The 15326-nt window shown below is 44.1% G+C and overlaps 1 protein-coding gene across 1 annotated transcript; it reads right to left on the reverse strand.

The window, feature by feature from the left end:
* Positions 1–336: 336 nt before the first annotated feature.
* On the reverse strand, positions 337–9524 carry OAT (ornithine aminotransferase). The gene is made up of 8 exons (XM_077784737.1): positions 9380–9524; positions 6049–6275; positions 5340–5564; positions 5118–5213; positions 3346–3473; positions 1910–2032; positions 1148–1276; positions 337–486 (listed from the first exon to the last, which is right to left on the reverse strand). Exons 2-8 carry the CDS (start codon positions 6245–6247, stop codon positions 355–357), a joined length of 1032 nt encoding a protein of 343 aa, XP_077640863.1. The 5' UTR covers positions 6248–6275; positions 9380–9524; the 3' UTR covers positions 337–354.
* Positions 9525–15326: the final 5802 nt, after the last annotated feature.

Raw genomic sequence — 15326 nt, forward strand, 5'->3', positions numbered from 1 at the left:
TGTAGTTTCTGTTTGAGATCCATATCTGTTCTCAAGCTCACAGAGCAGCAGCTTCTGCTGATATAGTAAAATAAACCAATTTCAAAGTGTCTTCATGAAATTAATGAAGGTATTTGGCCAAATTTACATTATTTCATTGAAACTTCCCCTAGATGAATCCTGACATTTAAAACATTAAGATTATAACACAGGAAGTGGGCCACATTTCCAATAAAAATTGTTTTATGATCTACAGATAACCACTACAAAATTTCCATTCTTATTTAAAGCTGGATTTCTACTTTTAGCATGAAAAATAATACCATTTAGTTAAGCAAAGATCATGAGACCCTTTTAAATTTTGATTCCAGATATCTAACATGACACACAAACCTCCAGTGCTGTCATTGCCACACGGCAAGCTAACGGATTTCCTCCATACGTGGATCCATGTTCACCAGGTTTAATGGTCAGCATGATTTCATCATCACACAGCACTGCTGAGACCTAAAATGGGAAGGACAGCAAATTCACATATTTAGAACAGGAAACTTTGATATATCTAAAGCAAACCTTCCCTCAGAGCTCAGGAAATTTTCAGCCTATGGTGATAAATTATATTTACGTTCCCTGCTCTGTATACAGAATAGCAGATCTGACAATCCCATAATTAATCCCTTAAATACACTCAGCTACAGTGGTAACACAACTTTCAATAACAGCTGAAGGGAATTTCTCCAAACTGAATATTATTTCAAGAGTTTAAGCTTCAATACTTGGTTTAACAACTCAGAAATCCTGTCAGTTGGCCAAAATAGTTCAAGGCATTGTAATTTCCAGCCTAATCAGCAGGAATTTAAGTCACTCCAAGAGGATAAAATCAGCCATGCAGGCATTCCAGACAAATGAAATAATGCCAGCTGTTCAGCTATAAAGGTAGTATTTGGTATTCCATTATTTTATTATGTCTCTCTCAAGTTGGACTGTCTGGTCATAAATCACAGTTAGTCTTGCAAACAACGATTTCCAAGTACAACAAACATCAGATTTATTGTTCTTTCAACTGGCAGATTTTCAGTGTTGATGACTAAGGAAAAAAAAGATTACTCAACAAATGTTTGAGTAATTTTATGTTACTTTAAATTATCGGTATTTCTTTAATACTCACAGGGTATAAGCCACCAGAAAGGGCCTTTCCAAGAAGAATTATATCAGGTCTCACATTTTCATGGTCAACAGCCAGCATTTTCCCTGTTCTGGCTAAACCAGTCTGTATTTCATCAGCAATAAACAGAACCTTTAAAGAGAAGAAAAATCCAAGCAGAACAGGGAATTACTTTCACTGTCATTCCTAACACAATTCTAATACAATTTTTGGAGGTATCACAGCAATAATGAAGATAACTTCATTAATAATACATCAGTGTCTTCCTTTGAAGATATGAAAATATTTGTGAGGAGCATTGACAAATTAGGAATCCGAATTCTATTGGAACAGAGACCCCTGATTTTTAAATCAGAGATCACTGATAACCATTTTCCTCAGTGTTTTATTCTGTGACCCACTACTGTTGCTGATTCTTGGTAGCAGTTATGCACATCAGCAACAAAGGTCTTGGATAGCCATGGTAATTGGAAACTTATAATGTGGAAAAGAAATTAGAAGTTAAATTAATCTAAAATAAATCCAGTTGAAGAATAACAATTAGAAACTTAAATCAGTGACAATATTAAGAAATAGGGAAAAATCTGCACTGCTAAGAAGTACGTTTTAATGAGATATTACCAGGAAACACAGGAGGTATCCCTGCATTATTCCACGGAAAGAAAAGGGAATTATTAAACACCTTGCATAGAAGGGTGACCTTACAGGTTACACCAGTAAACACAGTGTGCAGTGTTAAGTGTTAATTTTACACTGAATTCTCACGTTGTGTTTTGTGCAGAGGTCCCTCACTCCTGTGAGATAGCCTTTGTCAGGAACAATCACACCTGCTTCCCCTTGAATTGGTTCCACCATGAAAGCTGCCACGTTGGGGTCTTGAAGGGCCCGCTGCAACATTTGACACAGGGAGAGGAGAGACAAAAGGAAAAAGCTTTTACTCAGGTCAAATACAGAAAATACATGTAGCAGAACCTGATTCTAGCCCTGGTGCTCTTCCTCAAAGGGTGAGAACAGCATTCCTGTCAGGCAGCTCTCCCTGAGTGCCACTTCAGTTCCAATGCTGTGTCATCATTGGCAGTGTGAAATCAGCTGCAGTGCTGGCTTGGGAAGGTACAAACCTTGCAAACTGCAAACCCAGTTTTAAACTGCAAAGCACTTTATCAGATCAGTTCATAAATCACCTCAGAAATACCTTCAGTTTCATATTACCCCATACAATACAAACAATTGCTCAACTCTTAAAAACTCTTTTCTAAAAAGAAAAAAAAGGAACTGAGCCCCTCCAGAACAATTTTACCTTAAAGCGAAGTTCACAGGTGCATTCCTGCACTATCAAGTTCAAAAAGGTTTAAATAGAAGTTCATGAGGCACAAGAGATCTAATGATTCCCAGCAGGAATTTAGTACAGCTTTTCTCAGCTTTGCCCCATGAGCAGAATGAATTCAGCTCTAATAAAGGCATTAAATACTTGCAGGACTTTCACCATGGGCAGCCTGATGTAGGTTCACACCTGAACAAGCTTTTCCACACTGCAACTGTGGCCCACTGAGAGATCTTTGTGTCCCCTAACTCAAGTCCAAGGAGAAAAGCAGCTCTGTCCTATAATCCCTCAATCTCCAAAGCCCACTCACTTGTATGAAGCTGACCCAACAGGTACAGAGGTTTTTACTCACAGAAATGGTACCTAATCAAGGTCACCCCTCCTCACCTGCTTGACAGGATTAACCTCAGGAAACACAGGGAAATACTGGGAATCACTGGCATTTCAGGAGCTTGTGAAAGTGAAGCAGCAGCCTGGCATGGTTTTAAGGATGCTGTGGAACTGGTAGTAAATATTTACAACTGCAGTGAATTCTAGTCATAGAATCACAGGATGGTTTGGGTGGGGAGGGATCTTAAAGCTCATCCCATCCCACTTCTTGCCATGGGCAGGGACATTTCAACTAGATCAGGTGGCTGAGAAATCAAACAGATCATGTAGTTTTCCTTTCACATCCTAAAGCATAACTGAAAACCAAAACCAAAGCAGAATTTTCCCACATTTCCTATGCATAATTACAACAAACACATTCCTTATATATATCTACTTACTTAATGTCAAACCACATGTTTCAAAGTATAAACTTCTGATTTTCCTTGCTATTTACCAAAGAGACATTGTAAAATTACTTCATACAAAAGAGCAAAAAATTGTCAAATACCTCAAGAGCTGGTAGATCATTGTATGGGATCACTTCAAATCCTGGCATGAAGGGTCCAAAGCCATCATAGCTGGATGGGTCAGTAGAACTGGAGATGGCAGACATTGTCCTGCCCCAGAAGTTGCCAGCTGGAAAAAAAAAAAAAAAAAAAAAAAAGAGGGAAATTGTTTCAAAACTGACCAAGAGCCAGAACACTTTAAAGGACATCACACTTTCCACTTGATGATGCATTTTAAGAGTTATTTAATAAGCTATTAGCATCTCCCTCCTAATTGTTAGCATTTTGCATTGATGCCATAAATACACTCTATTGCTATATCAAAAACCAAAATAAAATTATAATCTAAGACCTGACAACTATACAAAATAACTTCCTTCAGTTTTGTTAGTAGTCTGGAAAATTGAAAATAACTGTGTTAACATCTTTTTATTGATAATGTTCAGCTTTAATGCAATTATTACTTAGAAAATTTGGGGGGAAGATAAACACCATTCATAATTTACATCCTAAAAATAAAGCTGTCTGTAAGCCCAAATCAGAAAACATAATTCTGTGCATTTCAAAGTTACAGAAGAACCTATTAACATATCTAAAAATACTGTGATTTACACTATTTTATTTTGAAACATCAGTTAAAATGTCCAGGAGTCAACATGTCCATTACCAAGACAATCATATCCTCATTTTAATACTCAGTTAAAACAAGAGACTCTGACTAATCAATAATGAGGTGGTAACAAGACTAAAGAAGATTAAGGGTTCAGTGCCTTTACAGCTCACTGTCCAGCACAGAGGCTGTGTCAAGTTCTTTGAACTGATGTTCAAAGTAATTTCTTAGCTAACCAAAAGAGCTTTTTTTCTGCAAAAATGGGGAGCACATCCCCTTTGTCAAAATGAGAAAACACTTACTAAAAGTTCTCTGAAGTGCAAAATTAAAATATAGAGAAAAAATTAGAAAAATTTGTTCAAAGAATTCCCAGAAGAAATGAAAAGAAATTTTAAAAACATATTCATTTCCAGAAACCAAAAAGCAAAATTCAAGTGTGCATTGCAATTTATAAATGCTGCCTAATCACACTTATGGCTTTTATATGTACCAAAAGTTAAAAATAGTGCTTGCAGCTACAAAAAAAGGTCAGTCAGTATTTAAATAATAAACTTTATTCTGGAAAGTTTTCTAAAATACAGAACCATTAAACAAAATTAGTATTGACAAAATTGCTTTATCTGTAACCAAAGAATACTAAATATAAGACTTTTTTTTAATTGTATGTGGTTTTTAATTTTTTTTTTCTGCAAAATGATCAGAAGTCTCTTCAGGGTCTGGTAACTTCTCCCTGATACAGAGCCAAGCAGAGCAGGCAGGTAAAGGGAGGAAATATCCCACCAGGGAATCAGGGTTCATTATTTACTTTAGCAATGTTGCTTTTACTTTCATTATATGATCAAGGCTCCAGTATGGCTCTACTGGGTTAATGCTAGTTTCTGGAAGACCTGGAAAATGCAGGATAAAAGTCCTGGTGGGTGAAGCCAAGAGGGAAGCTCAACCCTGTTGTGCAATCTGTGAGAGGCATGACACCAATCTGAAGAAATAACCCACAAAAAAGTTTTGTAGGAACAACAACTCAGGAATAAAAAGTACTGGACTTTAAGTGATTAAAAGAGCATGGAGGACTGGATGTTCTTTCTTTCCCTGTGACCTCAGACTGCCTCCCAGTAACCCAGTGTCCAGATCCTCAAGTCCTCAACTCGTAACACACACTTAACATACCTGCAAAAATTATTTTAGCTTTGTATTTTGGAATTCCTTTCACAGTGTAGGCCCATTTCCGAGCCAGTTTACAGGCAGTTTCTCCAGCTTCCACTCCTGAAACATAAAGCAGTAACATTACCACTCTTGCACATCAAACAGGCCATCTGTGCAGCAGAAAATGTTATACAGCCGTTGAATCTCAGAGACGAGAACTAAAATGGAAACAAAATATTTCTTTACCTGTGTTCATTGGAAGAACTTTGTTGTAATTGAACATTTTGGTGACCAGCTCCTCATATTCCCCAAGGACATCGTTGTAGAATGCTCTGGATGTCAGGGTCAGTTTTTCAGACTGGGCTTTCAGAGCATCCACAATCTTTGGGTGACAGTGGCCTTGGTTGACTGCACTGTAAGCACTCAGAAAGTCAAAATACTTCCTACCTTCAACATCCCACAGGTAAACACCTGGGAAAACATACCTGTGGTCAGTACACAAAATAAAGGAAGACACAAGACCAAAAAAGGCTCTTCAAACATATTTAAAGACCAGAATAAATTTAAATTAAGTGATAATATATGAACAGCCCTCAAGGACTTAGAGTTCCAATGCACCTTTTCCTGCTCACATTAACGTTAAACCTCTCCACACAAGGTAACAGAAGAAGTTGAGTTGCTTAAAATTTTTCTTGCTGAGTTATTTTGGAAATTATCAACCCTCCAAATCATTTTAGAGACATCACAATTTTTTCAGGTGCCTTTATGTATAATGATCCAGCTCTCTAATCAACAATTTGCTGACTTTGTTTCATCAATGATTTCAATCCCACCCAGAAAAAACCCCAACAAAGAATCAGAAATCAATAGGTCAAAATCATTCTGCTGCGTTCTCATTCACCTCCACAGACACACAACACCTACAACTTCCAGGAAAAAAACCTAAATAAAATACCTTTTCCTCTTTCCAGAGCAACAGGCAGTGGGTGATAGTTGTGAGCACCATATTTGGCCTCACGTTCAAAGATTAAATCCGAGGAGAGAGGCCTCTGAATGGTTTTTTTGGGAGCAACTGAGGTAGCAGAGCTCAGGGAGGAATGAAGACCTCGGCAGAGAACAGCAAGGTGCTGGGAGCGGGTTAGCTTGGAAAGCATGATGGACTTCAGGAATTCTGATACAGGTCTGGAGGGGAAAAAAAGAAAGAAAGTTAATAATTAGCACTAAGAACACTTCACAAGAAATGTCTGACACGATTGACGTGGTTTTACTGCCAGGATTACAGGTTCCTCAACTATTTTGCAATTGTGCCAAGAAAGCTTATATGAAGTATAAATTAACATAAATTAACATAAGTGGGATTAACATTGAACAAGTAATTTTTCTATTCTCTATACTTACAGAAACAGAAAACTAAACTGTGTGACTCAGCAAGTCTATTAACTAGTTACATAATTTTTCCTGTAAGTGTTCTTTTTTCACTACGCCTTAAATTCTGATTTACTAATATAAACTACAGTAAGAAAGTTAAGTTCATCAAATATCTTGATCTATTGAAATGCCCATTTTCTACCAGATTGTCATTAGACAAATCATGTCACAAACTTCCATGATATTGGCTATCCCTGGAAGCGTCTAAGGCCAGGTTGGATGGGGACAGTGGAAGGTGTCCCTGCCCACGGCAGGGGGTGGCACTGGATGAGCTTGAAGGTCCTTTTCAACCCAGACCATTCTGGAATTCTGTGATCAAAAAACAGATGTAAAATTAGGAATATATCAGATATTCATGATCACTATTCATGATCTGTATTCTCCCAGCTATTTCTCCTGAATACATAACCTTGTAGTTTCACCATTTATGGATAATCTGAGGGTTGGATTTCATGCACTTTGAGGAAAATGCACTTTGATTTCTTCTCTGTGCCTGCACCTCAGTCGATATAAAGATACTTCCCAGAGAGGAGGACGTGAGCTGGCACTTGAAAAGCTGTTTGAGGAAGCTCTTCCCACAGCAGGGAACAGCAGAGAGCCGGGAGTTCCCAAAGCTCAGGTTTCTGGTCTCACAGAACATCACACTGACAAACTGCCAAAAGGTTAAATCCCCAGAGGAGGATCACAGATCACAACAAATGCTCTGCTTATCAAATGCAGCCTCCCTGTAACACACTCCACAGCAGAGTGAAGAGCTGAGCACCTGGACACTGCTGCACCACCTAACAGAGGCAGACTGCAAAACCCACCCTAAATACCAACAGCAGGATGCAAGGATGGCTTACACAAGGGTGCTGTTATTTCAGGCTGCCTGCAGAAGACAGAAGCAGTAAATCATGGATTTACCCCTAATTTATTTTGGAAAAAATCCACACCCTGAATGTGCTGCCTTGAACAGAGAGGCATTTCGTTCAGCAGACTCCCCAGGTATTACATTTCTGCTCCTCACTTCTGACCAAAGCCAAAAGACTTTTCTCCATCTACCAAAATCCAAATGTTTAGGAAGTCAGTATTCTCCATTCCAGGAAGAGATGAATGCTGCACAACTCTGGGCATGTTACCAGCTGTTAAAGATTAGCCCTTTGTGGTAATACTTTTCAAGATTATTATTCAAGGATTTTGCAAAGAAAAAGACAAATACTTCTTTGTGCAAAAAAAAAAAGTTTTGCTGACTCAAAATTTCAACTTGCTCAACCCCTAAAATGTAATTGTTCTGTGACATCCTGGCCCCTGGCACACCTCCATGGCAGAGCAGCAAATCCTATCACAAGGCTCTAGATTTTGGAGATTTTCCAGACATTCCTGAAATGAAAGGTACAAAGAAGTTCAACTCTTTCTGCCCTGCATCAGAGGTACCTCTCTGCATGAAGGATCACAGATCCCCAGTTTGAGGTTCTTGCTTTACTTCTTGCATATTGGAAAATATCCATCAGATTTTTCTAAAAAATTCTTTTTCCTCCATGATGGGAATTGCCCTGCAAACTGTGCTAGTGAGGCCATATCACTTTAGCCAAGTGTGGAAGATTACATGGAGAAGAGCTGAGTAAAGCTGAGAATTACAGATGAATCTGGAGTTAAAAGGAGGGAGAAAATTTGGGGTTGATGATCAGCAGGACAAGGTGAACAGAAATTTCAGGAAAGAGGAGGGGCATAATAAGGAGAAAAACCCAAGCAAACAGAACGAAATAAAATCAAACTCATTACCAAGTGTGAGAAATATGATTGTGCACTAGAGCAGGCAGTAAAGGAATCAGAAGCCAGGAAATTAAACCAACAGGAAGAGGTCTTGCATCAGAATAGAAAACCACTCAAAACACAGCTGTAAAACAGCTGAACAGCTTTGCTCAGCTATTGAGCAAGATTATCCAGACAGGAGCCTGCAGACTGCACAGGTAAATTGAATGGCTGTATGAACCTGACACTGAAAAACACCCCAAGCTAAAGGCGGGGGGGTGTTGTCAAACACATGAAAACACTCAGGTTCACGTTGATAGAGCAGAGAGCAATCGGTGCCTCACTGCAGCCTCTACCAGCTGAGTTAAAGGAGTGAACGCTCAAGGGGACAGGCAGGGGGGACATCATTGTGGACATGCCAAGCTACCTGTGCAGAGCAGCACCGCAGCAGGAACGGCTCAGGACCTAGGCTGGCAGACAAGAACTGCAGAGTCACTGAGGCTGGAAAAGACCTCTGAGATCATCGAGTCCAATCTGTGCCAAATTCCTGCCTTGTCCCCAGCCCAGAGCACTCAGGGCCACATCCAGCCCTTCCTTGGACACCTCCAGGGATGGGGATCCCACGACCTCTCTGAGCAGCCTCTTCCAATGTCTAATCATCTTTCCAGGGAAGAGTTTTCTCCTGATGTCCAACCTGAACCTCCTCTGGCACAGCTTGAGCCCGTTTCCTCTCGTCCTGTCACTCGTCCCCTGGGAGAAGAAAGAGCCCGATCCCTACCTGGCTATAGTTCCCTTTCAGCGAGTCAGAAAGTATGAAGTCCCCTCTGGGCCTTCTTTTCTCCAGCAAAAAAAAAGAAAAAAAAAAATAATAAAGGAAAAGCAATAAACCCAGCGCTGAAATTTCAGATCCCGCTGGCCATCTCCCCTCCACGACCACGGTCAGAGACAGCGCCGAGGCGGGGACGTGGCATCGCGGGGCTGACACAGGCACAGAGGAGGGGAGGGACTGTCAGTGACAGCGCTCCCAGGGCCTTGCCGACGGGGGCGGTTGCGGCGGGACAGAAGCGGGGCCCGGTGTCGCGGAGCGGGGCAGAAATGGCCCGCGAGGGCCGGACGGGCCGTACCTGGTGCTGCGGGAGGAGCCGGAGCGCCGCAGGTGCCGCAGGTGCCGGAGCTGCTGCCGGTGCCGCGGCTCGCGGGTAAGAGGCGGATGCGGCCGCGGGCCACTGCCGGCGCTCCCGCCCCGCCCCGCCCGCCTGACGTCACGGACACAGCGCCCTCCGATTGGCTGTCGGGGCTGATTGGCAGCCAACGCCCCCGCGCTGCGGCACCTCCCCTTGTGGCGGGGGCTCCCCATTGGCGGGCGGGCGCGTGCCAGGGCCCCACCCACTCGCGGCTCCCAGGGGCGGTGCCCCCGTCCCTCACAGCAGCTCCCCGGCCCTCAGAGCGATGGCTCCGTTCTCCTTTCCTTCACCGCCCTCCCCTGTCCCTCACAGCGGCTCCCCGGCGCTCAGAGCGATGGCTCCGTTCTCCTTCACCGCCCTCCCCTGTCCCTCACAGCGGCTCCCCGGCCCTCAGAGCGATGGCTCCGTTCTCCTTCACCGCCCTCCCCCGGCCCTCACAGCGGCTCCCCGGCCCTCAGAGCGATGGCTCCGTTCTCCTTTCCTTCACCGCCCGCCCCCGTCCCTCAGCGGCTCCCCGGCCCTCAGAGCGACGGCTCCGTTCTCCTTCACCGCCCTCCCCTGTCCCTCACAGCGGCTCCCCGGCCCTCACAGCGATGGCTCCGTTCTCCTTCACCGCCCTCCCCGGTCCCTCACAGCAGCTCCCCGGCCCTCAGAGCGATGGCTCCGTTCTCCTTCACCGCCCTCCCCCGGCCCTCACAGCGGCTCCCCGGCCCTCAGAGCGATGGCTCCGTTCTCCTTTCCTTCACCGCCCTCCCCGTCCCTCACAGCGGCACCCCGGCTCTCACAGCGAGGGTCCGGCCGTCACACCGGGTTCACTTTTGCTCAGACTGAGGGCTCCGACCGCTCATCCCGTCCCCCCTTCCCTCACCACCTCCCCTTATCCCTCACACGGCATCCCCGTCCCTCCGACCGAGGGCTCGTCTCCGCCCTGCCGAATTAGCCTTGAGAGCAATCTTTGTGGCCGCACTCCCTGGGGGAGGAACTCCTCCGCCTCCCGTCGCTGTCACCGCTCATCTGCACTCGTGGCCTCAAGGAATTCACTGTAGAAAAGGGCGAGCACTGACAAAAAAATTGAGAGGAATTGGGAAAACATTCCTGGGAATAGGAAGTGTGGGAATAGGCGGTGGTATCTCTGCTGGCGGCTGCAGGTTCCCCAGGGATGTGATGACAAGCGCTCTGTGTGTGCTCAGCTCTGACCTTTCTCTTCCCAAGAGATGTGCATGAGCTTTTCCCCAGTCTTTTAAGATATAGCTATCAGAAAATAATTTTGAATAACAGCCAAGGATTCACTGAGGTTGCTAAGGAATTGCTCACGGAGCTCCTGTGCCAGGTGTTTTTGCCTACGCGCACCAACCTCCTCCCAGTCTGTCACGGTCCATCCATTGTCCCCGTGCCTTGCCCTTCCCTGCATGGAAGGGCATCGATGGAACCCCGAACTTCACGCTCTGCTGCCTTGGGAGAGAGGGAGGGAACGTGTGGAGAATGAGGGCTCGGAGTGCTCTGAGCAGGAGCTTTGAGCTGGGACCAGCAGGTGAGCAAGGGACAGGCTGGAACGAGCCAGCACAACCCTGACCTTTCCCCGAGCTAAATTACACCTGGAGAACATTTTGTAACCAGAAGATCTGGGCGTTTAAGGGGAACTGTGTGGTGTGTTTTATAAATACATTCTGGTTTTAGCAAAAAAAAAAAAAAAATCATAGACTAGTTTGGGCAGGAAAGGACCTTAAAACTCATCCAGGTCCATCTGCTACCATGGACAAGGACACCTTCCACTGTTTCAGGCTGCTCCAAGCCCCAGTGTCCAGCCTGGCCTTGGACACTTCCAGGGATCCAGGGCCAGCCACAGCTGCTCTGGGCACCCTGTGCCCTGTGCCAGGGTCTCCCCACCCTCCCAGGGAACAATTCCTTCCCAATATCCCATCTAACCCTGCCCTCTGGCAATGGAAGCCATTCACTTGGATTTTGGTGTCCTGTTCCCCCATGCCCTTTTCCCCAAGAACCTCTCCAGCTCTCTTAGAGCTCCTTTGGGCACTGGAAGGGGCTCTGACATGTTCTTGGAGTCTTCTCCAGGCTGAACAATTCAAACTCTCTCAGCCTTTAGTCACAGGAGAGGTGTTCCATCCTTGTAATCACTGCTGTGCCGTCCTCTGAGCCTGCTCCAGCACTCCAGTCACAAGAGCACAGTACAGAAGAAAACAAATAATATTTCACTTTATATTTTATCCACCTCACTAGGAAGAGCAACAAAAAAACAACCCAAAAAAAAAAAAAAAAAAGCAAACCAAAAAAACCCTGTCTTAGCAATGGTAACTTCTTAGTGCCTCTTGTTCTTTGTCCATAAATTGCCCTGACAAATTTATCAATGCTGGAAAAGAACGTATTTCTTCCACAAAGAAAGCATGGTATCCTAGTTGATACACAGAGAATTTGCATAGCTTCCCCACACTAAAGCAAGCAATTTGAAAATATTCCTGAACCTTGTCTAGATTGGCATATCTTCTAGCCAAATTGCTCAAACCTTGGACGTCAGGGAGCAGCACCGCTTATGCCTTTGGAGAACAATGCCCTCAGAGAAAATCTTCCCAATGTGCAGTCAGCTTGATGCAGCGAGGGCTGGGAGGAGAACAAATGATGTTGAGCTCTTTGTAAACACAGAGAGACTTAGGCTCAATTTGCCAATGCGTTTGTGTCTCCTACTAGCCCAATTCTGCCAGCAGGCAGTGCCCTGCATCTGCTGCCAAAGATGAGTTCATAAAGAACCAAAAGGTTGTGCCTTAGGTGCTAAATTACAAAATACATTTCAGAGTCATGACTGCTGAATGAATGCACAGTTGTACAGTGTCCAGTTTCTTAAGTCCAGAAGCAGTTGTTGTCTAGGAGCTATTGAAACCCTTTATTTTTAGTTGAAGTTATGATTTTTTGTGAAAAGCCTAAAATATTAAGGCTGAGAATAAGCAATACTCTCTGCTTTGAGTATTACACGTTGTCCCAGTTCATTCTGCTTCTTTACTCCATTCTGGTGAGATCCTGCATTGGGTTCTGCATCCAGCTTTGGGGTCCCCAGCATGGGAAGGACAAGAACCTCCTGGAACAAGTCCAGAGGAAGCCACCAACTTGATCAGAGGGATGGAGCAGCTCTGCTGTGAGGAAAGGCTGGGAGAATTGGGATTGTTCATCATGGAGAAGTTTTGGGGTGACCTAACTGAGGCCTTCCAGTGCCTGGGGGAGCTGACAAGAAAGATGGAGGACTTTGGACAAGGGCCTGGAGTGACAGAACAATGGGAATGGCTCCCCACTGCCAGAGGGCAGGGTTAGATGGGATTTTGGGAAGGAATTGTTCCCTGTGTGAGTGGACAGGCCCTGGCACAGGGTGCCCAGAGCAGCTGTGGCTGCCCCTGGATCCCTGGAAGTGTCCAAGGCCAGGTTGGACAGGACTTGGAGCAACCAGGGAGGTGGAAGATGTCCCTGACCACGGCAGAGGAGTTTGGAACTGGATGATCTTTAATATCCCTTCCAGCCCAAATCATGATTCTACAATCTCTGGTGTAAGGAAAAAATGAGTGAGTTTTTTGCATACTCACAGTTCTTAAATAGGCTTATAGGACATGGTCCAGGATTTACAATCCATGAGATCAGTGGGATTTTTCCAGGTAAGAAATGCTGCTTTAAGGTTAGATTGCTTTTTACTTTGGCATTTCATTAGCATCGCATTTTATTAATATAGATCTGTTATCTCAGGTCATGCTAATGATGTCTTCTACCTATTTAGCCACAGAAATAACATGCTGGGAGCTACATCGCTTTCATCTTTCATAGATTCAACTCAGGAGGTGCCTTTTACCTGCCTTTAAATGTTCTGAAGCTCATCTCCAAATTGGTTTAGATTCATCCAACCATGTTCTTTACACAATAAGCAGAAAAATATAGAAAGAACAAAACTTGTCCAAAGGATTAAGTAGCACCTATCATATTAGGGAAATACACATCTGAAAATGTAAAGAATGCAAACTAAAGGCAGTCAAGATCGATTGAAGTGCTGAATCTTGGGTTCAGCTCTGCCTCCTGGAGCTGGAGGCAAACTGCCTGAAGAGGCGATTTCAGAGGCCAGACATGTAGGAAAACAGCAGATTCCTGTCTGGAAGGAGGAGATTCAAAAACAAGCAAATAAACAAACAAGCAACCCTCAAGCAAGAAAAGACTTGCTTGCTTTTGGATTCTGTAAGGTCTGAAAGAAGAAGAAATAAAGACATAATGTGGAATGCACAGATACTATATGAAAAATGTACTTTTTAAAAACTGATAGGAAGTGTTTCTGAGATTAAAAATTATAAATATGAAATACTCTCAAACTGAAGTCTGATTAATAAAGACCTGAGACAAAGTGCCTTCAAAGTTCTGTTTAATTTAAACCTGATCAGTTTTATGTAGGATTAGTGTCATGGCTCACTTTCTTTCTTCCTTTGTTTTTGGTATTTATTATTAAGACACAGAAAATATCCACTTTTCTTCTTTAAACACTATTAAGCTGGAATTTTAAATAATTCCAATTGTGCACAGTAGCAGCTATTAATGTAAATCTTGGAGGAATTGCTCTCAGCTGGATGAAGTATTTTATGTGAATAAAAAAGGGAAAGAAGAAGCTTAATCTGTACTATTTAGTTACCTGTAGATACCTAAAAGATTCTGCATGACAGTAACCAAAATATGGAAAAGGGAATCCATAAAATGTTCACATTTTACAGTAATTTGCCCTGCAGAAAAGAGGAAAACTCTGACCTACTTGAAGAAAGAAGGTTATTTTATTCATTTTGCTAATCCAGAAAATACAATTTGACATGTAAGTAAACCATAAAGTTATAAGAAGGAACAAGTTAAGTCATGCCAGTTGTTAGGAGTAATTCCACAGCCCTGTCTCTGGCAGAAATGCTCATTGGAGTTGTTGGGAATTAGGCATGTGAGGAGACTGAGGAATTGCATCCCACTTATTGTGGTTATTTAGAGGCACAGTAAATAACAGGGAATCGTGCGTCAGTTTGGCTGCACAAGCTCAGCATGTGCCAGGGATTCACATGCTGCTCGTGGGAGCAGCTCAAGCACTGGTGCTGAGGCAGGATTGCAGGACCCTCACTCGAGTTTAACACTGTCTTGGGAGTGCTGCAGGAAGCACCCAGCATTCCTCAAGAACTGATGATTTGCCCCTTGGCAGCAGTGTTCAATTCCTCAATAGCATGGGACAGTTCCTCACCTCCGAGCACAGGCTGGATATGGAGTTCACCCAAGCCACGAGGCTCAAGGTGCAAGTTCATCATTAGCTAAAACCAGCACAATTCTGTCCAGCTGGCACAAGGACAGTCCCACCTCTCTTCCCACCCATAGCAAAGCCACAAGGACAAGCTTCACCCTTTCTCCTCCTGTTGAAACTCAGCTGCCACTCAGCAAAAATAAAAAATAGGCACTTTTCTGAGCCAAAGGCAGGTTTGAAAGCAAACCTCACAGTTAGCATTGCTGGGGAACTCAACCTTCAGTCGCAGTCTGACAATGAAGGATACCAAGCTACTGGAAAGTGGCCAAAGGAAGCTGTGAAGATGGTGGAGAGTCTGGAGGGGAAACTGCACAAGTGGCAGCTGAGATCACTTGGTTTGTTCAGTCTGGAGAATGGGAGGGGAGTCCTTACAGCACTACAGCTTCCTCATGCTGGGCAGAGGAGGGACACGGATCCCTGCTCCCCGGGACGGGAATGGGGCTGGGCTGTGTCAGGGGAGGTTTGCACTGGCTATCAGGAGATTCTACCCCAGAGGGGGCTGGGCCTGAACAGGCTCCCCGGGACAGTGGGCAGAGCCCCAGCCTGACAGAGCTCCAGGAGCATTTGGACAATGCTTAGGCACAG

Source organism: Lonchura striata, chromosome 7 (assembly GCF_046129695.1).
Source record: "Lonchura striata isolate bLonStr1 chromosome 7, bLonStr1.mat, whole genome shotgun sequence".
NCBI lineage: Eukaryota > Metazoa > Chordata > Aves > Passeriformes > Estrildidae > Lonchura > Lonchura striata.